Source organism: Bactrocera dorsalis, chromosome 3, assembly GCF_023373825.1.
Source record: "Bactrocera dorsalis isolate Fly_Bdor chromosome 3, ASM2337382v1, whole genome shotgun sequence".
NCBI lineage: Eukaryota > Metazoa > Arthropoda > Insecta > Diptera > Tephritidae > Bactrocera > Bactrocera dorsalis.
Genome location: NC_064305.1, coordinates 51,803,721 through 51,830,250, shown reverse-complemented (window position 1 = coordinate 51,830,250; position 26,530 = coordinate 51,803,721). Strand labels below are relative to the sequence as shown.

Here is a 26,530-nt window from a genome sequence, read left to right as displayed (position 1 = left end):
AGAGGCAAGACTGACACAGCATTCGAAATTAAAAGATGTGACGGAACATATACGACCAGTGGGGAATAAATAACTACTGCACTTCTGCTTACGTATTTCTCGGAAATAATTCCGGTAGATTTGTGTCAACCGATTGTCGAATAAAAGTCATAACGCTCTGAAAGAAGTGCTGCAGCTTCAGGACTGCAAAGAAGACTGTTTGCGCTGAACTAGTCCTTCATAGACGCACATCACTACAGCTGCCCTCTAAAGAAGACCCCAACAGACGCAACCGTCCTTGTTGGTCAAGCAAAGACAATTCCGGTAGACATGTGTCAACCCGTCGTCATATAGAAGCCATCTCGCTCTGATTTACTGCGGACTCGATTGCGTGAGCGATGGCCTCATTTGCGCAATTAACGCCTCCTGAGTAGACTGACTGCCCCACCTTCTTCGGCTGATGAGATATTGCCTCGAACTGACGTAAATTCCGAAACCGTGGCGCACTGCAAAGGTGATCTTCATACCAAAGACTATTCTTTGGCGAAATCCTTCAGGATAATTAGTCTAACTTCCTTCTTACTAAACAGTATGGAAAAGATCATGGATTATGAAATAAAATCCAAGACACTGAGAACTGCACCGCTACGTGCGAACCAGCATGTATGCAGAGCAGGCAGATCAACTAATTCAATTTTAGCCAGTGGCAAATTCGTAGACACTCTTTTTGACATCGACAATCATCAATCAAGATTAAGCACCATCAACCATCGATAACACTGGGCTTCACATGTTTAGTATCTGGGACGTAGTGAAGTTATGGTCCAATTCTTACAATTTTTGACGTGAAATGATATTCTCATATATTCTGCTAAAGGAGAGAATAAATTCAATTGAATTAATTTGTGCTATATGGGAAGTTGGCGTGATTACAGTCAGATGTAATCAGTGTTATGTTATGAACAGAATTTGGGTGAAATGGGTAGTCATTCCTGAAGAATGGGATTTTACCTATAGGTGGGCGATGTCATATAGTCCAATTTTAACACTGCTTCCTTAATTTCGTAATTGAAATTTCATGCTACTGACTTATGTACACCTCATTCTATTAACCTAATATTTTTGTTAACAACATAGCTTTTATTACAAATTATTTGTTTTTCACTAGTTTATAGATAAGAACCAATCACTTATTTTTGCATACGATCCAGGTCTTTTTTTACACGTTTTTTTCTGGAACCGATCTACCGTGTAAAAACAGAAATAGGTGCATATGCACATATTTTATGCAGTGGCTAGCGAAATTCCAATACATTGAAATAACTAGCGCTGAAACTAAATCATGAAAGGATGAAAGCTCACACTAACACAAGAATTTCGATTAGAATTGCCAATTGGGTCTTAAGAAACTTTAACAGAAGCATACATGCTTCGTAAAACTAAGATGCAGAGTCTTGTTATAGTAAAATCCATAGATATAATATGTGAATTCTAATTTTTTTTATATTCAAACAGTAATTAGTCAATGAAAACATTCTGTCTACATGTACACAGGAAAAAAGTCAAATCGGAAAAGCAAAGCCTTATTTTTAATGTTTTTGAATGGCGTTCTGCAATACATCCAAACAGCTAATACCTGCCAATACTAATTCAAACACTGTCATCTAATTGAAACAAGTAAGTTCTTCCTTCCATTAAGCACTAAAACAATTGAGGTAATTTGTAGTACTTAAACAGTTATTTTGCGTTTGGACATTTTGTTGTTGATGAACATGTTGTAAGCCGAAAATTATTGATCAATGTCGACAATCCAATATAGTTTATCATAGACATAACGTGGAAGATGATTTATAATGCAAAAAACCTGGATCCACAGATAATGAATACTGATTAACTTCAAGTGGGTTGTTAGTATTTATATTTCTTTATTATTACATATTAATATTAATATTCAATTAACTTACATACAACTTTTATCTTAGTAGACTAGTAGTGACTTACTGCCGTCCCTAAATAAAAGCGGCAGCGAAAAATTACTCTCAAAAATTAGATAAACGCGGCGGCAAAGCTGAGGGTTAAAAATTCGATATTTCTTGACGCGCGATGTTTAATGCTTGTACAAATGAATGAAAGTACTATTTATTATTATATATTTAGCGTTTAGATGAGAATTGGACATAAAGTGGCCGCTCTATTTAGGGATGCCTCATTAGAAGATAATATTTGAGCAGTAAAAACTGCTGCCACTTTCTTATGGACGAGAAAATGATTTCTACGAGACGTGCAATTAAATTTTACTTGGAGCTTAGAATTAGAATTCTAAAATTTCAACCGATATACATACATATGTATGTGTGTTTTCAGTTGCAAGAAAGTATTCGCTTTCATTTATATTTTATAATTATAATTCATTGCTTTTATTAATATACTTTCTTAATATTCGTGGTAAATAACTGTAAATGATGGCAGTTTATATGTAATTTCTAACTGTAATAATTACACACGCCTGCATACATGTACATATATGGATATGTATGTAAACCATATGGTATTATACACACCTACATACACATACACATACATACATATGTATGTACACTTCTCTATTCTGATGTACCTGATTTCTTTTTTATTCCTGTTGCATACATTCATCAGATATCTCACTATGTTTCCGCTCCGACTTTCTTTTCTGTTTATATTAAGTTCACATGTATGCACTACTTATTATTTTATTAAGGATAGAGTTTTTCAAAGCTATCGCATTTTTAATAAACAAGTAATTGTGGTTGGGTTGGGTGGCGCAATCTCCTTTACATACATTTACAAACAAGTACCCAAAGTCCAAAGAGAAGAGAGGCCCAACCCAATGATCTGCTAGAAGCATCATTACTGACGCTGCGTTGAGCTTGACTAAGCTCCCTCTCATCGACCACAAAGGCAGGCACGGACAATAGGGGCTGATCGAAGGCCTTTAGCGACTCGCCGAAGTTAACACGGCTATTACGCGCTAATCTCTGATTGGCCAATTTTAATTCCCTCAGCTTCTCCTCTAATTGCAATACTTCATCTGAAAATAGAAAGAATGCATTATTCGAAGGTTACCCGCTTCTCTCTGCTATCCTGCTATAAACTCACTTCGATTGACGCCTTCAATATCATTTATTTTTATGAACATAGCCAGTGATATTTCGTAGACCTTGTTTGTATCCATCAAGCCCTGAGCTAAAACCTCAGTTGTATCGCGCCTTCTGCGTCCATAACCGATTTGTCCGTTTGAGCACTGAGTACCAAGGCATTTGTCAAGACATACATTGACTGTGGCCCGGAACTGAACATACGATGAGTCTGGGAACTTAAACGCTTTGAATTTTGCTGACAAAGTGTCCCCATCGATGGTATTAAAGTTTTCGAATAGATATGGATCAACCGTGCAACTAAAAGTTCAATATATGTTTTCTTATTACTTCCATACAGGGCTTCAATATAGCAGTAAAATATATGTTACCCTTTAAATACAATTGTTTCAGAGAGTTGTCGCGTATCGGTCACTTCCAGATAATTCACACCCAAGCCATAAACCTGCGCTGAGTCGCGGTCCAAATTTATTTCCATCGTCAATGGGGTGCCAGGCGTAACGGTAAGATCACCGGTGACCTTTTTGCCATTCTGATTAACGCCTATTGATAGTCGCGGTTCTGGAGCGCGCTCGGTAAGAGATGTTGTGATCTCCAAGTCCCTTTTGGTTGAAAAAAAAAGAAACAGAATTGAAATTGAGTGACATACATATCTACGGATCGTTCGAAAAAGAAAACTTACTCTGGCTCTTGGAACCCAGCCGGTAGAACGTCGCGTCTCACAACGCCATGATGTTTGGTAGCATTCAGCATAAGCACGTTGTAAAATGGCTCTGTTGTGATGCATTTCACACTTACTACTTCTTTGCCCTCTGCGGATTCTATCAGTATCTTGTGATAGTATACTTTCTTGCCCTATGAAATATACAAAATGTGACATTCATAGATACGTTTATGCATTACACTGGCCTACACTCATTTTGGTGCCTAAGATTCTAGACCTGATTTTGAGTATATTTTGTGAGCTAATACGAAAATATCAGCCAAATTTTCATTTCAGTTCTCGTTCACGCTTTATCTTGATTGCCAATTTCAATATGTACCAAAGTAAGCAGAATACAAGCGAATTACAATGTCATTAATCGGTTTCCGTTGATTTTTCATTAAGTATACTCGCCGCATATATAACAAAACTTGTCAGGATCATTACTGCAACTATTCGACTTACTTTCTGTAATAAATTTGTACTATTAATCTCATAAAAGTGATAATCAGATTGACAGACTTTGAATAAAACCGGAAAAAAATAAGACTTATAGGTAAACCAGAGCTGTCAGCTGACATCTAGTAGCAGCAATACAGTTGATACTACCTACTTTACCGACTACAGATACGGACAGAGCTGCACCAAACAAAAAAATATTTTTTGTAGGCCAGTGTTATAAATAACACAATTACAATTACAACACAACACAGACAAACTTTTGTAGAAAGCTCAACCATTCCGATTGCCACTTATTTACTAATCCACAGAATTTCGAAAATGATTGAACATGGTTAATCTAATTTAGTAATGAGAATTTCGACGTACCATATATCAAAATGCATATCCATGAATTCTAACCCCCCTAAGGTATTTATATATAATGCATACATATACATTAATTTTTATTACCGTCAATTGATTAACCATCCGGGTGACTCCACATTCGTAAAAGTCGGTAAGGGAAAGCCGAAACACAGCGTGCGACTCACTAATTTGGGGCTGACAACGTTCATTTGGGTAATCTTTCAGGCCCTCCAAATATATTTGCGGTTGTTTGTCGGAATTCTCTTTGTTCGCTTCAGGTATTTGTATTTCGACTTGCATCTGGTTCTCTGTGCAGTGTATTTTGTGAGCAACTAGAAAACAAAATGCAAAATAAGTATAATAGTGTTTATAAAAGTGATTTTATAAGAAAAGTAGGAAAAGAAAAAAGAAACCCTATAAACAAATATACATATGTAGCAGAGTCGATTTAGCCATGCCCGTCTATCCGTCTGTATATACGCGAACTAGTGTCACAGTTTTTTAGATATGGCTCGGCATCCTTTTCTCTGCAAAAAAAAGTGCTCATTTGTCGGAATCGCCAACAACGGACAAATATAGCATATAGCTGACATACAAACTGAATGATTAGAATATAAATATAAAAATTGAAATAGTTTGGTTGTTGTAAAGAAAAAAAAATCATGCCGCCCAATAAAATACTTATGTCGGACTGAAAGTTTTGTGATTATTAATTATTTTGTTTTCCTTGGGTGGTCTGTTATTCTTCACACAATACAGTATGTATGTATGTCGGGTATATCATTACTTCCGAACTTTATACGGCTACTGTACGTTTACTTTTGAAAAACAAATCTCATGTGTGAAGTTTTGCGTATGGTTACGCATTGCTCGAAATCTGTATATGTACATATGTACTTATACCTACCTATTCAAACATCAATGTTAGTGCTCATATTTTCTCGATCGTCATAAATCATACTTGTAGACTGCATCATTAATCACCGGCTTAAAGTTAGCTGCACACACTCTCGCTCAAGCGATGCATATCGTATTTGAAGTCACAATATGAAACAAACACAAATCATATTATATCTCAGCATAAAATTCGGAAGCAGAAATGCAGTTACCCGGCTAACAGAGCTTTTACTGTTACATCATATTCTTGACTTATTACGGATTAGGTTCGCCTAGCATTGCATGCATATAATAGCTGTATCCACGTTCGTACTTACCACACCATCTATGTGAACATACATATGAATATGTAATATAATATGGTATGTATGTGTGAAGATAGGTCGTATTATAATAGTTAAGAACCAATCTTTGAATGACTTTTTACTTGGAGGTTTCACTGTGTATGAGAAAGTGCAATTTTATTCGAAGCATGTGCTTGTGCATTTCCATTCCATTCATACAAACATACATACATTTTTTACATATGTACATAGAGGGACAATTAGTATTACGAGAGTTTTTAAAATAACTGGTGATCCAAGTAGAGGTACTTTTTTTAATAGCCTTTTTTGACAGATCACTGGTGAGTAGTGTCAAGCAGTCATGTTATTTTTGTTCAGTATAGTTTTTTTCATTTTGTCATGGAAAGACTAATGCCTGAACAACGTTTACAAATCATTCAACTTTATTAAGAGAATTCACGTTCTTGCACTTCCCTCAACATTATCGCAACACCATCACTCATCTTGAGACCCAGCATTTATTATTGAATAATATTCGAACAAATAGACCATGACCAGCACGAAGTGAAGAAAATATAGCAGCCATAGCTGAGAGTGTACACGAAGACCGTGGCGATCGTTTCGACGCCGTTCGTAAGAACTCAGACTGACTGAACTGAAGTTACTCCACCTTCCCAAGCGACATCGCTTCGCTCTATGGACTCTTTAAAAGTTCCAAGAATAAGATAGTGAGCTAGTGATCTAAATCGAATGCGACTCATAAGAGAATAGAGAACTTTTCGCGAATTAAAACATTTACTTTACTTAGATTTGCCGTTCACACACTTCTAAATATTGTGCGAGTAATCCTTAAAGAGAAAAAGAGGCTTCGTACTTGAAACAATATCGTAAAAGAACAATTGTTATATTTTCGTAAACCTAACTGTTTACGTTTTTTCTTTTGAATTTTATAACTCAGTAAAAAAAAAAAGATTCTACAAAAACTCCATCCCCTGTAGCATTTTTTGCAGGGCATTACTTGCTTACAAAGAAAGTGCTTTTTTAATATTTTTCGGGATGAATGCAAACATGTTATCCCGATCCAAGGAATTTTTGTAAATTTAAAATCTTGAAAATATGTGTAAATAAGTAAAGAAGGGCTAAGTTCGGGTACAACCGAACATTTTATACTCATGCAACTTAGAGGAATCTAGGCCATGACAACATCTTGAGGTGTAAAATGTCAACCAGAGGATAGGAATCCAAGCAATTTTATACATATTCTATATATAACTCATACACTGACCGACATATTCGGCACAAGATTTTTTAGAAAAACGAAATTATTGTATATGTAGAATATGGAAATGGGGGTTAGCATTGACCCGATATTATCTATTTTTGCTCATCCCAAATGTTATTAATATACCACTACTCAAAAAATGTTCCCTCGAAAAAATTCAAGTGAGTATTCGAAAATCCTGGTAATAGTTATATGGGAGCTAGGTTAAGTTTTCTCTTTTAAGAACAACAATATACTGTTATGAGTAAATATGTTCTGTGATTTTCATTGTGTTAATTCAAATATTGGTCGACATATCCAGCATAAAGTCACCTGGAAGTTCGAAAATCTTAATATTAGGTACATGTATATGGGGACTCAGGATTTGCACATTTTGGCATATTTTAAAGGAATTATTACAGCAAAATTACATCCCGTTCTAATAACTACTTCTTGATTTGTGTACTAAAAATTGAAAGAATCAAGTGGAAAACTTTTCGTTATATGGGAAGTAGGCACGGTTGTAGTATAGGAATAAGAGAAAAATGCCACGTATTATATTTAGTTGAAGGTAAAATTTAATGTCTCTACCGTTATATGGGGAGTGGCCGGGGTTATATGGGATGTGACGCCCATCTACGAACTCATATTTTTTTGTACCATGCAAGTTTACTCGAGCTACAGCTTGCGCGAACGGACCGACGGACGGACGGACAGACAGACAATCACCCGGGTTTCAACTTGTCTCGTCATCCTGATCATTTATATATGTACTATATATACATATAACCCTATATCTGTCTTGATTAGTTTTAGGTGATACGTACAACCGTTAGGTGAACAAAACTATACTACTCTGTAGCAACTCGTTGCAAGAGTATAAAAATTAATAACAATATGAATCTCTCAGATATACGACTAGAAAAGTTTATAGAAAAATTTTAAATATATTAATCTTAGATCCAGTCTACAGGTATGTTACAACGTCTATGTTTTTGAGTACTTTTTTTAGACTACCTTGAGGGGTGTGACCACCATAGCGGATATAGAATCATGTGCAGATTCATTAATTTTTGTCGTGATATAATCATTTGCTTACAGTATTATTATTTTTATTATTATTATTTTTCGGTTAATTTTGTTGACTATAATAAACAAAGCATGTGATGTGTCTTTGGTCGTCTTTTTAAGCACAGCAGCAAGGCATTCACAATTGTCGTCTTGGTAAAAATAAAAACCGTCGTTAATCTATATGAGAATACCCAGAGAAGAACGTGGGGAAATTTGAAAATATAGATTCCTTTAAATTTTAACGGAAATCTAAATGAATTATCCAAATGAATTATACTTCATATTTTACGGATCTGATCATATCAATTTGTACTGACCTCCCGCGAATAGTCCAAGGAAAAAAATCGTCAAATCAAAATCGGTAAACCTACAGTCCTCGATGAGGCCTGATGCGATTGAAAAATGAAATCAAATTTTGGCCAAAAATATTTAAAACTATCCGAATTTTTCAGGTTGCCTGGTACAATCATGACATACGAGCAATCATTTTTGTTAATATACTATTATTATATTCATATAAATACATGTGTATGTAAGTATGTACATGTATATAAATATAAAAATTAGTGCCTTACTGCGAAACTTAAGTTCCCCATCTTTTGATTACACATATGCATGTACATACATATATACATATGCATATATTTATGTACAAATAGACTTACATCACTTCTTCATTACTTGCCATCTCCATTAATATCGTTTGCCCATGCACTTGTGTACCATACATCCAAACATTGTGTACCGTATCATGTTGCCGGTGCTCGTAAGACCTTAGAATGGAAATTGTATACAAACAAATAAATGAGATAACTCGTATCTTCACTCGGGAAATCTGCCGGCACACGCGTTCACTCTGTTTTCCGCAAATCGCTTATTACACTTTGCATTTTCTTGCCATTCCTCAGAATTATGTAATGTATAGTAAAATGACTACCGCGGCGTTTCATGTTGGAAATATGTACCGCTATGAAGAAGCATACTACGTACACACGTGCAAAAATGGTGCATACATGTCTTATTTAATTAGCGGTTGTTTGTTCTTTAACACAATCATTGCACCGAATGGTCTTATGCGTACCAGCAGCGAGGCAGCGAAAGTGAGTATGTGCGCATCATTATATGTATGACTACACTTTGGGTCAACACCCAAACCTCCAAAGCATTGGAGTGACAACATAAAAATGTGATTTCTGTGTCCATTGCAACTATATAGTATTTGGAGCTCCGCCGTGTGAAGATCCTTTTTTGCTTAGTACATAATGAACTCATCCACCCAACTCGTTTGGCAGATTTAACTTGGACTGATCCGCGCGCGCAAACCGAATCCCTAAAAATATTTTTTTTATATTGGTACAATTTATTTTGATAGCTGTTCGTTTGTTCACAACGCGACAATTTTTTCTGGCGATTTTTACCATGCAAATATAAATTGATCAACGAGTTTTATGGAACTTTTTTCTTTCCAATTTCTGAGTGCCACAAAAGATTGAAGGTCGTGAAGTCATCTAAATCTTGTTTCAGGTGAGTCGCAGAGTTCATCACATTCGGTGTCACCATTTCTAGACAAAGATTACCGTATGAGATAGGGACAATTTGTCTAAGTTAGCCTTCAAACCATTAATTAAGCATCATCATTATTGTTTTCTAAAGTAAAAGAAAAGAGGCCTTTGCCCTTGTAACCCACCACAGCAAATAGCTATAGAGTTTTATATTAAATGCCACGTAACGTCCGATGCTGCTCAACTAATATGTCAACCCTTTCATAGTCCTTTAAGGTTTTATAGGAAACCGTATAACAATATATTATACTAAAATAGTAAGTATGTATGATATTTTTGAATGTAATGTGGATTTGCGAAATACGTGGATAGCCGAACGGCTAGTAGTAGCAGGTCAGTTTCGAAATAAGTAAGAACGAATAAGCAATCCCCGACGATTAGCGGCAGGAGTAGAGGGTACGGTATAAAAGCTAGCAGATCTACTGAAGCTGCTGTGAATGTGGCGAATCGACAGCACCCCATGGAAATACGTATCTTCCTCATCAAGCCTGAGCATGATGATCAAAATAAAAAAAAACCAGAACACTGAGTGATGTTAATAGCAGGATGCAAGAGACAATCCCTACCCAGCGGTCGCCAATTACGGAAATATACCCTTTTAAACGCGCACTAAATTTGGGCAGGTCCTAACGGAAGACACTCAATATTGAAAAACCAGTGAGATCGAGGTCGTCAGCGCTGAGCGATAGCACGCCTTTGAGGAAAGCGGTACAATCGATCAAACGCAAGCAAAACATTAAACCATGAAACAATGGTACAAATTGGAGATCGTGATGAAATCTCTAGTAAAGAGGACATGACCGAGATTATAAGCACTCAAATAAAGGAGCTGAACCAGTTTGATACATACTCAAGTAGAAGCATACCGAAGGTGGTGGAGGCAAGGACGTTTCTCGAAGCACGTAAATCAAAATAGGTTGGGTTCTGCACACTACCCTAAGGGCGAAAAAAACCTAAGGTGGTGGTGTTTCAGGTGTCTCGGTTACGAACACCTTGCGAAAGCATGCATTAACCCCGACGATAGAAGCCAGTGCTGTGCGATAAAGAAACCGTCATGTAGCGTATGTAAGGGTAAAGGCCAGGGATAACGTCGACCATTAAATAGGTAGTACGAAATGTCCTTTGTAACAATATGGTAAACGTGAAAAATATAGAGTTATGCTACTAAATTTTAAGCACTGTGACACTGTAAAAGAGCTCCTTCACAAGACGATAACGAACAGAAAATAGATGTGGCAGATTTGTGACGTCTTCAGTGATGTTGACCATCAGGTTATTATACTTGAAATAGGCACCCATCCACCAATAATCGAAGGAGAACGAAAGTCGAAGGTCGAAAAATTAGACGAAGAACTATTCAAACTCTTGATAGACGGTAATATGAGTTGTGTGGAAGATGGAGATCGGCAAGTGGAGATACTGGTAAGACACATAAGCAAAGCATGTGACGCTTCTATGAGGAGAAGAAACAAGTGAGTCTACAAAAAAGCCGTATACTAGTTGAATAATGAAATCAATACCTTAAGAAGTGAATGCCCCAATGCGAGGAGAAGCTGCCAATGGAATCGGGAACCAACGGATCATATAGAACTGCGTGAATGCTATAAAATGAAACGCAATAACCTCAAAAAGGAGATTTAAAAGAGTAAATGCTGTTGCTTCAAAGAACTCTGTGGAACATTCGACCTATCCTAAGGTACAGGAAACTCTTAGGGCAGCCACCAGAAAAACTACAGGAGTCAACGACGTGAATGTGATTCGAGCGGCACAGAGATCTGGAAATGCTATAACATCAGGCCTAGATGACATTAGAAATAATGTCTTAAAGATTGCCATCAATCACAATGCGAGGCCATTCACAGAATTGTGTACGCCTTAGAAAAAGTATGTTCCCGAAAATTTGGATTTTGGATATTGTTAATAAGGTAATCAAAGGAAGCAGTCGGATGTGTGGCCCAGCGGAGTACTGCGCAGTAATAGCATTCGATGTTTAAAATGCATTTAGCACGGCACCAGTCGGCTTATAGATGGCTCCACCAGGGGGCGCTAGATTCAAAAAGTCCTGTTTACTTTGGAAAGTATCTTTTATAATAAGCGCCATGAATCGTAAGGTAAAACCGGCTCACATACTGAAGATTTTATTCAGCTACCTGCCAGAACAGCTGTTACTGTAAAATACTGATAATGGACCCAGAAAATATGTTACGGGTGGAGTACCACAGGGTTCTACGCTTAGTCCACTCTTCTGAAATGTATTTTACGACGGTGTGTTATGCCTTTCACTACCGAGGTAACACTGGTAGCAAAAGAACTGGATCAAATTCAGAACCTATATAATCAGACGAAATCGATGATCAAGAAATAAGCTTCAGCTTGCTGTACAAAAAACTGAAGCAGACATACAAGCGAAAGTGAAATCGGTAATTAGATTCAGAGCCATTAGAGTTACTTGCGGTGGGATCATAGCAGTTGGTAATGGAAATCAAAAGAGTTTACGACAGATTCAAAAGAAAAAGGAGGCGACTAACAGTTGGAGAGCGGAAAGACGAAAGGCAAAATGCTTAACCGAAGGGCAGAAACGATAGGACACAGCAACGAAGGAAAGATTGACCCAAAGGCTTATTGAAAGCGTGCAAGCGTGGGTAAAGAGGAAACATGGGAAAACGGACTTCAACTTGACATAATTTTTTTCAGGGCACGGTTGCATAAGAGAATATAACAACAAATACGCCCATTATGATCGAACAAATTGTTGCTTATGCGACAATATCGGAGAAAACTCATAACCTGCACATTAGAGAGAAAATTTGGAGAAGCTAAGAACGCAGGGAGTGATGCCAGATAACTTGGTGTGCGGGTGCGGGATCGAGTGAAGATTAGGTCTGCGATAGTTCTGGAAGAACTTAGATGGAAAGAGTGCCAACGCAACAATAGCAGAAGGATGAACGAGAGATAGGCCTGAAAGGCGTGACTGACGAGCCTAATGGCTAAGCTAGGTCTCACGATGTCACGCCTAACGGCAGTTATGTGAGCCGTACACAATCACTTATCATGGAGTTAAGGCTTTAGCCCGTATGCACATTTTTCCGCAAGTATGGATGACTGTGGTTCCGAATGAGGTCCACCTTTAGCGGACAATTCGAATATAGCATTTCGTTCGAAAAAATGACGATATCTTGGAAGATTCTCCCTTCAAAAAAAAAATAATAATTTTATACATATATTTAAAAATGAAACACTTTTTCGTTATGTGTCCGTAGAACGTCCCAACCATCGCACAGAAGAGCATTGAAATTGGCGCAGATGGTCCTAACGGAAGCCTGTTTGGCAAAATCACCATCGATTTTTCAAATAATTCATTTCCTGTTTGTAAAATTAATTTCAAGATTTCTTTTGGACGATGTGGGTGTTTGTCAAAAAGTTCCAAAATCTAAGAAACAAAAATTCATTAAAGGCGTTTATTAGACTAAATTTGAGTTAACACTACCACCACGAAGACGATCATAGCGGTAATAAGTATTCAGCTTTTTTATATTTCAGGGTTAGAGAACATAAATAAATATTAATCATCGAAAATCGCTTTATTGTTTTTCAAAATATTCTCCCTTAAAAGTATATATGTACATCTTACATTGCATGCGGTTAAACCAATTGTCGAGGCCTTTAGTATTTTAAATTACCGATACCACACAAAAAAACGTTCTGAATATATAGTTAGGATTTTCAAAGTCTCACAAAATTATAAGTTATAACGATTCGAAAACACAGCATTGAGAATTGTAAATGTGTAAATGATAAAATGATTTTCCTCGGGTTGTGAGTACCCCAAGTATAAATCAAAAATGTCAAGCTTTACAAGTTGCGAGTTGTCAGATTACAACACTAGAATCGCAATCCCGAAGTATAAAAGACAAGCCACATACTATATATGTATGTACTATATATGTATACATACATATATTGTATGTGTGGGGGTTGAAAGATTGTTTAATGGTAAAAAAAGAAAACGAATTCGTTTTTGAAATACATTCCTGCATTAACATTGCATGGTATGTATGTATATGTGTGTATATATTATACAATTGTTATACAATTATTAGGTAAATTCAGAGGAGAAGAGTAGTAAAATACGTAGAAGAACAAACATCAACTTGGGTCTTCCCAAATAAATTTAACTATTCGCTAATTATGTACATTCGTCCGCAGGTTTTAGGCTCTTTTCATACTTAAATTTATATTTTGCTATTTCTATTTTATTTCACGGAGCATGATCATGCATGCTAGACATTAGAAAAGATTTTAAACATCAGTCTGATCTTTGTGAAATCAATATTTCAGTTCCCTACATTATTCGAAAGTATCATGGGTCGAAATATAATTCAGTTCTCCTTCTGAAGTAATAAAGATCTGTCAGTAATATTCTATGTGGTTCAACTTTTTTGTTGTGTTTCCAGACAGCTACGGAAACCTTACTTATTCGAAAATGATAAAGACAAAGCTGAAAAGAGTTTTCCTACAAACTAAATAAATAACCGGGCATCTTCACTGCGCAAAGAGCACAATTTTACCTACCTAATGAGTAGAAAATAAAGCAATTTGTAATTACATTCACAAAAGTTATGATGAAAGCAGCAAGTAATCGCTAAAAATACCGTAATTTTTTTTTTTTTTGAAATATTGTTTTGTGCATAGTAAAATATGTATATACACTGCCGTTATTTTAGTATACGATTAAGCAAACTTTGTTAAGCTGGAGCGTTAATGCTAAGTGTACCTATTTAATTAATTATCTTATAATTTAGTGACGGCTATTTTCATACATTTTTGTTTAAAAAGTTCTCTAAATATCGTCAGCGTTTTTATAGTTTTCTAAGATAAAGAGTTTTTACCAGCTAAGAGCGAGTCATAAAATATTTCCCAAGCCCAAAGTTACCGTGTAGCTAACAGCAGCATGTTAGATACAGAAATATATTGTACGCCTTGTACCGTATTTATGTCGGAAAAAATGGTGATGAAAATGGTGAGCTAAAAACTAAACGCGAGTGCTGTGCCGAATGGCTCGGTTAAGTTAAAGTCTCAAATACTCCAACATTTACCATGTATGTTCATACGAGTATGTATATGCAGTTATTTTGATCGATTTACTCGGTGTGAAGAAAGTGGGAAAGATATAAGATGTCTTGCCTGCGGCTAGACACGGTTAGGTATGTTGATTGCCCTGTAGAAAGTGCGGATTCAAAAATTTCTTCGGTGTAGTTTTTCGTTCTTATTGCCTTTTTTTAATTTGATTAGCACGACCCAAGCACTCCTTAAGTCAGGTACGTACATGCATTCTCACATAAGTACGCGTTAAGTTCTTTGAGATAATCACATCACCGCCTCTCAATTACACATGCCTTCTGGCAACTAAAGTAAAATTAAGCGAAGCATCAAAAAATAAAAACATTAGACGATACCACTCAAAACCACTTGAGCAGTGTCAGCGATGGGTTGAAAAGCTGCCCAATGTTCAGCTGTAAGAAGCACGATAACGGCGCAGTCACTCTATTTCCAGTGAAAGCTTTAGGTGATTGATCAGGTTTAGAACCAACTGGATATTCTCACATGAGTACGATAGAATGCTTCAAGTTGATTTGCTTAGCGTTAATTAAATCGGCTGCTATGGGATTGCTCTACACCATGCAAAAGCTAACAAATTAATGCTTATTTCGGTATGGGCGTCGATCGACTTATTGCACGAAAAATATGCCAATACAAATTGTATTTCTGAACACAAGGTTTTTCAGAAAATATGGTTTCTTTGAAGTTTGTGTTGCAGAATGTTTAGCTTTCGGAAGTATTGAGACTATACAAGTATATAGAGTACTTCTGATTAGAATGTGTTTGAATGAAACCTTAACCTAAGGCCGTGAAAGCCGTTTTGGAAAAATATCCGTCGATGTTGCAATTGCATTCGATGAAATAAATTTCAATTCATGAAATTGAAATTCACTTTCTTCTTGTAAAATTTATTTCGGCAGATATGACTGTTTGTCGAGAGTTTCAAAATCTAGCAAAACAAAAATGCGTCAAAATCGTTAATCGGACAAAATTGGGTTAACCACGACCACGCGAAGATTATCATCGCGGTGTAGTATTCAAGGGATTCAATGCGAGTGAAGCCGCGGGAAAAGCCAGTCTTAAATAAATCGCAATAAAATTTATATATTATATCAAGGAAATTAACAGCTGTAGACAAACTATTTTCATATATCAAAACATATATTGCTTAGACGCTAAAATTTTAATTGACCTCTAGTGTTCACAGTCTCGCCAATTTCATTATTACTTTATACTCGTAATTATAGTGTACTTTTATGTTGCATATGATATTATATAATATAACACCTCATCTTCAACCAAGCGTGAGTGGTTGTAAGAATATCCGACTTAATTCAAAGCCTTGATTTCGTAACTATTGTGAATGAGCTGGCAACTTTTTGTTTGTGACAGCACATCATTTACTTAGGAAACCAGCAACCCCCAACTTCAAGATTCCCTATAATTGACGTCATTGCCTTCTACCAAACTAGTCTTAATAACTACAAATAATACTCGAATTTTTTTTATAAATATTTTCTACTTTGTTATTAAGTTCAGAGAAATACTATTCAAGTGTCTGGGTTGTATTTATCACGTTCGCATTAGCCAATGGAAGAAATTTCACGCGAGTCCCAAAAAAATACCAATTAAACTAACTATCCGATTTTTGTCTTTCTGGGCCTTGAGAAATGTGATTGGTCTTTCATCCGTTTGTGATATATGACATGTCATAAAACTTTAAGACATACAAGTATAACTCGTAAGATTCCATGTGAAATGTCATTTTCAAAATCCATCATACTTCGTATAAACATTCTTTAGATGTCCTTGAATATAATGGATTACAGCTAAGACGGCTTTCATTTCTGATTTCATTAAAAAATCTGTTTCCAATGGATGCGATAATCATTAAAAAAATATACTAACAAAACATAGGAAATTGTAAGGAATTTAATCTCGAAAGAACAAAATTTATTTTTCATACGACAGAAAGAAGCATCATACTTGTTGTCATAAGAACAGTCTAATCACCTTGTACAACTTAGTTTCTCTCTTAATTTGCAAAATGCTCATCAATATTTTACTACTAGCGGACAACATCATCTGCTTGCGAATTAATACCATATTTCGTCACGTTGGAAATTCGAACTGAGGGTAAACATATTCGGCTAATTGATACTTTTTCATGGGTCCCTCCACAACTTGTCCACTGTGCACGTACTGGCCATTTACTTTCGCAATCAGAAACAATTCCCCACACATTGCGACTTCCCAAAGTCATCATCATTATTGGACATGAAGGTGGCTCGTAGCTTGTAGTCATTCGCTCCAGACTTGGCTGTGACTGGTTTCGCCAACACACATTCAGCACGGTTGTCATTATAACTTTCAAGCAATTCAATTCGCTTTATCCGCATTTATCTTTAGACAACAACCTTTGCCAGCACAAGTTCGCCCACACAACCTGTCGATGAGTAGTCTACATAAGTAGGTAGTTGTAGCTTAAGCGTGCTCGTGCAAGTAATTTCTAAGATACTTTGGCAAAATAATCCGTTGCGGGGCTTTGTCAACCGCTCACACATGCAAAGACCAAACTTTGCGATTTTAATTAATTCACGAGATCTCTTCCACTAACGTTCTTATTATAAATACACTTTTGTACATATAACTTTATGAATTGGCGTAGGTACGTGTCAATAAGCAACTTCATTTCACATTGATGATTTCTTTTATTCGTTTATGATGTCCAACGCTGAATCATTCTAATCTGTAAATGTTGTCGACATGATACAAGTATATGCACTTGTAAACACAACAAAGGCAATAATTATTTGTGTATATAGAAATTATGACATAATGAGCTGCTCAGCGCATTTAAGTGAATATGTATAAATATGGCACTCTCAAGGCCTTGTCACGCTGTATGTTTAGTTGGTGTTCTTTTTCAGTCAAGTTCGTCGCCTAAGTCTTTTGTTTACTTTGCCTTGCTCGCCGCCAACTTGAATGCCAGACATAACATAAACCAAACTTATAACCACATACTAGAGAATATATAAATATGTGTATGTATGTATGTATGCGTGAATATTTTGTGTAATTGAATGGAGTGTAATGTTACCGATTTGCTGTGCCCACAAGAAAATTTTCTGCTCGTCAATGTTCTTACGCGCGTCGATGTCAACCCAAATTGCGTTACTTGTTGTTGTCTGTATGGCCACACTTGTGAACGGAGAAAGCTATTTACATAATGATACACCACTTAAGCAAGTACAATACATTTTCCGCCTGAGTGTGGCAAATCAATTCCACTAAACGATAAGGCCAGCGACAGCAGAGAGCCAGAAAAATAACGAGGTCAGCTTTTTTAGACTACTTTAATGCTTTTCACTTCTTCTGTTTTTGCTTTTCGCGTGAATTATGACATCATGTGGCGTTGGAGTGCGCACAACAACAATAGCAAAAATATACTAATGCATACAGATATCGCAGATATGCACTTTACATATATATATTCGTATGTGTGTGTAAGTGTGTGCGAGTATATGGTGTGCATATGCACATTATTAATAAGCGTTTCTATATATGGATTTGAATGTGCGGTAAGCGTATTAGTAGATCTACGAGTTTCCAGCGAGTAATTTTAAAGTAACGAGGCTTTGTGCAGTGTGTAGACTGCGAAACAAGTTTTACGTCTGCCAACTCCACCTTAAATCTTATGTGAATATATGAAGTTGTTGAAGTGGCATTGCAAATCGGACAACGTCGCATATTTCTCATGCTCTCGCGAGCAAATTCAGGCTGTATTTGAAACTGAAATACGAAATTAAATTTGGTGTACTGCAAGAGAGTGATTATAAGGGATTTCCGAAATTTTTACCACTCCCTCCCTTCTAATTATTTTAAAATTTGCTTTCTGAGCGTTTGAACGCATACAAAATGTTAAAAGACGAAGAGTAACCAGTTAGAAAAAATTGTTGCTGTGAACTTGAGTAAAAACAACAATAATTTCATTGTCATAGCAAAACAAACAATTGCCATAATTTTTATTGCACAACTTACTCCGGTGAAAAGTTTCAAAAGGCATTTGCAAAATCCCTTTCCCCATATATTCTTAATAAGTTTTGATAATTTATTAAAAAAAAGCATTTTATTTTTGATAATGTCATGATTGTGTATCTTTCTATTTTATCTGAATAATACTTCCAAAACAGGATATACATATGTAAAAAAAAATATTCCAAATCTATTTTTTCACAAAGGTGTTTCTTCCGCACGCCGGAATATTTTCTATTAGTGATCAAATCAGATTCCTTTATTAAGAACTTTAACGACTGGTATTTTGTTGCATTTCACTTGAATCGATATCCATAGCAGTCGCGTTATCTATAGCCATGCCACACATTTCATTTTATAAAACTTAATATTTAACATAGTACAATTAGAGATTTCTTAAATTTTAAATAAGAATTGCATTTTTTCGAATGTTACGTTAATGCTTTGTTTTTACTCTTTTTTCACATCACGAAAATTTAAACACTTGGGGTTCGACGCATAATGATACAGTCCCACAATTAAATACAGGAAATAGTAAAGAACGAAAACAGGGAACACTAAATACACTTAAAAAGTTACTTCGAGTCAATTTGTTTTCTCACCTTTTGCTTGAGCCAGTCCACATGATGATATCGCTACTCCAATGAAACAGGCGAGACCTAAAGCTCCCCATACTCTATTGCCGATCATTTTATAGTTGGAATTATAAACGCTGCAACCAGAAATCCATTTTTTTAATCATTAAGAAATTATTTGTATTAAAGAAGAAAATATAAAAATGTGGTTTACAAATATTTGAACGAGAGCTTTGCTAAGTGAAACCGCATATTCGCGAGGGGATTTTATTATATTTTATTTTCACTGCACACACAGCCATTAATTATTCGCAGGGTTTTCATTATTTTTTGTATTGTAGTGTTGAAACCTTTAAACGATCACAAGTTTTAGAAATAAACTGTAATTACGCTTTGAATTCACCACTCTTCGCTTCACTGGATATCCATCAAATCTACCGAACATACATACACGCAGCCTTTGCCGAATTACGTCAATATTTATTAAGAACATACACATACCTATACATACTTATATTAATATAAATATGCGAATAATGTATTCAAACAGTATAGTAGTCTTTTTGATGATCGTATGGCAGTAGTAGTAGTAGTATGTAGGTGAGTTTTGCGTGACTATTAGAATTTGAAACAAAGGCTCTGCGCATGTTACGAAATATTAGGCGAATTGAGTTTTGTATTTGATGTTTCAGTTCAAAGTTTGGACGTTTGTACGTCCACTAAATTGTGCCCGAATAAGAAATACAAGGAACACAATCGGGCATACAATCCGCCCAGTAGACAGCTGGAGATCACACACATATAAAACTATGACGATGATGAGCTAACAAACATGCGAACACTTAAATAGACAGCCGAATAGAAAAGCCAAATAAAAACAAAAGTAATGCTAACACACGTACACTGAAGGCTCGAAGAAACTAAGAAACGCGTCCGACCGGCTCTCTGGCTTAATGCAAACTGAATGTTTCGCGCCACAAGCTACTCAGTCGCGGAACCGGCGCTCACTGACCGAAGCCGCCTTCCTAGCCGCACACTAGTCTACCAGGCCTAGCTACCAACACTATCAAGTACGGTCTGTAGATCGCAAACACGTTGGCATACAAATGCAACAGCCACACATATTCAGCACAGATCACATACATAACCATTCGAAAATACCCCGTGAGAAAACTCGCTCTGTTATTAACAAATTTGCTCAACTTTTTGGTAAATAATAAACGTATGTGTATATGACATTTTAAGTAAATATTTGTATTAAATCAATCTTCCTTTTAAATATCATATGCAATAAAATATCTTCAATTACCATCTATTATATACTCAATCATTATGACAATTTGATCCTTAGACGTTTTCTTTAAATAAAATATATGGTACTTACATTTGTTAGAAAGGCTTAATTTACATATAAGAAACCTTTTCCCTTGTGTATGTATAAGGTTCTTCATTAAGAAGGACTTTTAAAAAAAAAAATATTTTAGACTACAATTACGGAAAATAAAAGGACTGAGTCGATATAAAAAAATTTATTGAACCAATCGATACAATTCTTTAAAAACTTTCAAAATAGGCTCCTGCTGCGTCGGTGCAGCGCTGCCAGCGCGATTTCCAAGCATTGAAAGCGGCACCGAAAGCGTTCTTTGGAATAGCCTTGAGAGCCGAGGTGAATTCTGTTGCGCTGCTAACACTCTGTTTTATACGAGTATAGAATAAGTTTATACATTCCGAGTTTCATTAGGTGAACATTACGACCGTTACCGTTACCGTTAACTATGCGTTCAAAATCAACATTTGTTTGTTCCTTTATTAATCTCTATTTAATTTCTAATAACGATATTTCATCTTGCAGTTTTACAAAAGCAAAATCTGTCCACATAATTTGTATATACTTGTATTATATGGTGAGCACCATTATAATGTTTTGAAGAGCATTTGTTTCACATCAGTCCAATATTTTGTGAGATATTGAATTGAGCATAAAATGGGCATAGACTTTCACCTAGATAAGTGGAATGTACTTGTATCATATCCTGGTCTGATTCCTATGAGAGTTATCTTGCTCTTAGAGTTTCGAACCATACCGATATATGGAAGTTCTTCTTGACAATTCCGTTTCTGCCGATTCTGATTCCATAGGGGTATCTAAGGCCAGTAATTGTTTACTTAGCTTGTGTAGTTTTGACAATAAAATACGTAATTCTAATTATAAGGTAATTATTGGTAAATAATACATATGTTTTGGAGCCGTTAACGTTAATCAAACATACAAGATGCGTTCCAAAGTAAACAGGACATTAAAAAAAAACAAAACAAATGGGTTTTTCGACAAAATCAATTTATTTTATTCAAACTTTTTTCATCAATTGAAACGATTCGGTAAAAGTTTTACCAATTTTAAAACAAAATTTAATGATGGCTATTTGTTCAAAGCTCATTCGAAGTGCTAGATTCAAAAAGTCTTTTTTACTTTAGAATATACCTTATATATTATCCAATCATCAAATGTTCATTAGTAGACATTCCTCGCGCATATAAAACATTTCTACACCCCAAGTACGAAATAAATAAATAATATAATTAATAATAATAATTATAACTGATTTATTATTACACTAATGTGTGATCATTGCATTTTAATGCTCGGCCGTGAGTTAAGCGTTTGATATTACGAGATGAAGCAACGGGAATATGAATACTTATGCAGGCTTAGTACGGTGTTGAATCGAAGGTACACATGTATGTATTCCCGCTAAATTGCACAGAACTGTCAACATCGGCAGTTAAAAAATGCATCACCAATTACAGCGTGCCCCTTTCGATACGCTCCGATCGCCCGTATAAGTAGCCATGTATGCACATATGTACATACATATATATCACTGTGTAATGAGACATTGTCCACCGGTAAGTTGCAGCACCGATCTCTCATTACTGAACAACGGCGATTCACCACCTTGCCATTCATACAGTACATTTTGCGCGCACACACAACGGTACATCACGAGCAACGCATTTTGATGAAAATGTAAATTTCACACGACCGCTGGACGTTCTAATACTATAGAAATATTCAAATACCCCCCCAAGCAATACAATAATAATTAATTCTTCTTATGTAAATAGTAAAGCATAGTCGATCAATTTTGAACACGCTAAACGTAATATAATACAAAAAATAAAATAAAAAATATTAGTTTTTATGTTATATATTTTCTAACTGGTTTATAAGAGATGTATATGTGTATGTTTTCACGAAGAAAATATAATGCAAATGACAACTTGATTTCTACGTTATAAGAACAATACTGATTATTATCAAGTACAACAATTTAACAAAAAAAGATGTGACTACAAGAAGAAAAATCGAATCTGATATAACGCAGCTATCACCTGTTCTAACAGTGGCCCAATCCTATATAAAAATAAGTGCAAACAATACATACTTGTATATACTTATACCAAAATATTGCGTGCCTGCGATGACATTCGCACTAACAATTTGCATAATGAATTGAAGTTTAAAACCCGTTAAAAGCACTCGATACGTTTTTAGTAGCCTATTTTTCTATTTACCACAGGCGCTTAATGAAACGCTTGAAATGATCGCCATACTACGGCTTGACTTGCACGAAAACTAGGTTAGACAGTTGGTTTTGACTTTGACTTTCGACTGAATTCTGTCGGACCTTTTTACATACATTCATAGTATACATACATAAATACTTGGCACGGTTATAAATGTATTGAATGCGCCAAATAAATGCTAATTAAAATTGGAAGTTCGATAATTTGTTATTTTATTTGTGCTGCAACATTTTTATTACAAAATACATTAGTATACAAATATTATCCACAGCACTGTTATCTCTTTCAAATTGAACGTTAAATTTTCTGGAGAATTAGAATGTAAATGTCAGAAATATTTTGCAAGTAAATTTGTGAAAATACTAATCTTAACATCATCAATAATTTATGAAAACGGTCCATACCTGAGTTCCCATATAGCGAGCATAACTTTTACTCCGATATAACGATCAAATGAGGATTAAATTTTTCCCTTTATCGATCCATAACGTCGCCTAATTCCATTAGAAAGACAGATTACGAGTATAACACATCTCTTTGTACATTTGTCATTAAATTACTTTTTAGAACTCCGATGTTTTCAAAACGAATCTAAAACTTTTGACAAACGCAGAAAATGCATGTCTACAAATCTTTACTTTTATTTAATCATTTCTAAAATATGAGCAAGTGCAAATTTTTTATTATTCTGAAGAAGCATGCAAAATTTTACAGTTAACGAAAACAGGTTGAATATATGAAGTCGACGAGTGTCTCTCTTAGATATAGCGGTAGTTTTCAATTATAATTTCATCTCGCTACCATAGTTTAAGTGGCCGTATCTCCGTATCTCCGCCGAGGCCAGTGAGATAGCTGCCTTAGTGTTGAACTAAGGGTTAATGGATTGACATTAGTATGGTAAGTTAGTCAAGTAATGTCATAAGGTATAATCATTCACGGACATACTAATATCTGAGTGATAAAATGGAATGCAGCAACACCATATGGATACATACTTACAAAACAAATATTTAAATTTAAAGGTAAATTGTAGGGAAGAACCACTTTCTGGCATAGCCAAAAATTTGACAGCCTAAAAATTTCTAAGACATTCATTCACTCCTATGAAATATTTCGATTTGTTTCGAAATTTTGAAAATCTGATATATTATTTATTTTTTCAGATAAGTATATGTATACTAAAAGTCGAGCAGTAATGTGTATAATAATTAATCATATGTACAAGTATACATGATGCGCTTGAATGTCCAAGATATCTCTCATATTAACCGATATTGAAGAATATAAGTTTATGAAATCTAAAAAAGATGTAGACCGATTTTCAAATATTTGAAGATAATTTCAGCTGATCAGGGAGAATATATGTTCTGTTTTATTTTGATGTCAATGTCTACTGAAGTAATATACAAGGTCTGTCCCAAAAGAAACAGGACTTTAAAAAAAAACAACAAAAAATTAATATTTTTGAAAAGATATATTTTTTTATTCAAAGTAGTTTCCTTGTGCTTCGATACAAGGTTTAGCCCGGTCAATTAGCATTTCAAATGAGTGTTTAAGGTTAACACCAAGGTAAAACACAGCAGTAATCGTTTGGTCAGGTGGGACGAACTCTCGGTGTACAATACCCTCGGAATCGTAAAAACAAATCAGCATTGTCTTTATTTTTGACTTCTGAAGACGACTTTTTTTCGGTGATGGCTCGTCTGGATGCTTCCAATCGGCACTTTGTGGTTTGGTTTCGGGATCATATTGAAAGCACCACGTTTCATCACCAGTCAAAATCGAATATTTGTAGTTTATGTCCTTTCTCGACTCCTTACAATGTTGGATTTGTAGCAATTTTTGCTCTTCAGTTAATTTGTGCGGAACAAACTTGGAGCACACCTTCCGTAGACCCAATTTATCTATCAAAATGCGATGAATGGAGTCTTTGGTGATATTTAACTCCATTTCCATGTAACGCAAAGAAGATTTCGGCTCATTCTTAATAAATTCCTTCAGTGGGTAATCAGTGATTTTGGCCGGCCCGACTTCTGATCTTCACAGAGGTTCTCACGACCTTCTTGGAATCGCTTAAACCACTCGTGCACATTACTACAGGATAGGCACTGATCACCATAAACTTTTTTCATCATTTGAAATATTTCAGTAAACGTTTTCCCAAGTTTAAAACAAAATTTAATATTTGCTCTTTGTTCAAAATGCATTTTACGACCGATGACCAAAAGCTGCTGTCACTTTTTGATCGATAACATCGATTGTAGTTATCAATTGTTTTAAAATTATTACGAAATGTCAACAAGAGATCAAACTTTTTATTTCATATACCCACCAATAGGTGGCGCCACCAGAAACAGTTATAGTTAAAAAGTTCTGTTTCTTTTGCGACAGACCTTGTAGTATGTATCCGTATGTGCATATGTATTCTTCATATACATACATACAAATTTAATTCTGATTTAGCGAATGTATTTGTTTAAACATTCGCAATCTTTACCAAACAAACATGCGCAAATACATATGTATGTATGCATGCATGTGCGTATAACCAAGCAACAGTGTATATTTGTAAACATATAATTCATTTGTGTACATACGTTTGTGTGCGAGTATCTCAAGCAACTAACAATTTCATACGTTTCAGGTATGCAAATCACGTCATCCACTGTAAATGTTAAATAATAATTAAATTCAGTTAAGTAAGGGGCAAAAAGATTCCGTTGGGCTAATATGACAAAGTGGCAAAGCAAAAATTCTTCTTTTCAGGCGGTTGAATTGACAATTCACTTTGACCATAATGTAATTCGTCATTCAATGATTAACGCTTTATCGCTGTGAAAATATGTGTTTTTAAGTAGTTATATATATAGGGTGTTATTTTGAACGTTTAGTTTTAAATGAGTCAATACTTTCTTCGGAGTTGGTCTTTTTGATAGCTATTATCAGCTTGGTTTTCAATTTATAATGAACTGACTTACTAACAACATTTGCAAAACGTGCATCGTTTGTTACCAAAATAATGCTTTGGGTTGCGCGACACTTCATGCGCTACGCTCAATATTCGGTTGATATAATCGACCAGAAATAACCATGGATGGTTTCGCAACACGATTATTCTAATGAAGAATACATACGTATCCTCAGAGACTATTCCCATCCATTTTATGGAAAAATTTGGCCATCGATCCCGATTTTCACAAGAAAATTTTGTTCAGCGATGAATATCACTTTTGATCGAATTGGCAAAGGAAAGTTATTGAGACATCGTTACATCCTGTCACTGTTTGGTGTGCTCTTAGAGTAGAATGAATCATTGATTCATATTTCTTAAAAAAAATAAAACCGGACAGTTAGGTCAGTGAGAAGTGTCATAGAGCCATGATTAATGACTTTGGTGCCGGAATAGGAGGATGTTGGTGTGGACAAACTTTGCATCCAACAAAACGGCCCTACAGCCAATGAATTAATACCGTTAGTCTAATTTTTGTGGAATTATGTGAAGTCAACATAGGTAAATTCCAGAAGTTTGACCCC

General features: G+C 35.4%; 1 protein-coding gene across 4 annotated transcripts; it reads right to left on the bottom strand.

Annotated features, from left to right (window-relative positions):
- Positions 1-1,874: 1,874 nt before the first annotated feature.
- On the bottom strand, positions 1,875-20,467 carry LOC105225342 (uncharacterized). 4 transcript variants are annotated; one of them, XM_011203746.4, is made up of 7 exons: positions 20,311-20,467; positions 19,436-19,545; positions 4,729-4,955; positions 3,796-3,968; positions 3,485-3,715; positions 3,115-3,413; positions 1,875-3,046 (listed from the first exon to the last, which is right to left on the bottom strand). In XM_011203746.4, the coding sequence occupies exons 2-7, from the start codon at positions 19,521-19,523 to the stop codon at positions 2,790-2,792; spliced, it is 1,275 nt and encodes a 424-aa protein (XP_011202048.2). In that variant the 5' UTR covers positions 19,524-19,545; positions 20,311-20,467; the 3' UTR covers positions 1,875-2,789. The 4 variants fall into 4 exon arrangements, with proteins under 4 accessions (XP_011202048.2, XP_019845496.2, XP_049308851.1 ...); XM_019989937.3 differs by lacking the exon at positions 20,311-20,467 and adding an exon at positions 19,910-20,271; XM_049452894.1 differs by lacking the exon at positions 20,311-20,467 and adding an exon at positions 19,623-19,675.
- Positions 20,468-26,530: the final 6,063 nt, after the last annotated feature.

Coding starts and splice junctions, on each gene's coding strand:
- LOC105225342 (XM_049452894.1), bottom strand. CDS start 19,660: ATGCGGTTTCACTTAGCAAAGCTCTCGTTCAAATATTT. Junction 19,546..19,622: donor AAGCTCTCGTTCAAATATTT/GTAAACCACATT, acceptor TTCTGGTTGCAG/CGTTTATAATTCCAACTATA. Junction 4,956..19,435: donor TGGACTGGCTCAAGCAAAAG/GTGAGAAAACAA, acceptor TTTGTTTTCTAG/TTGCTCACAAAATACACTGC.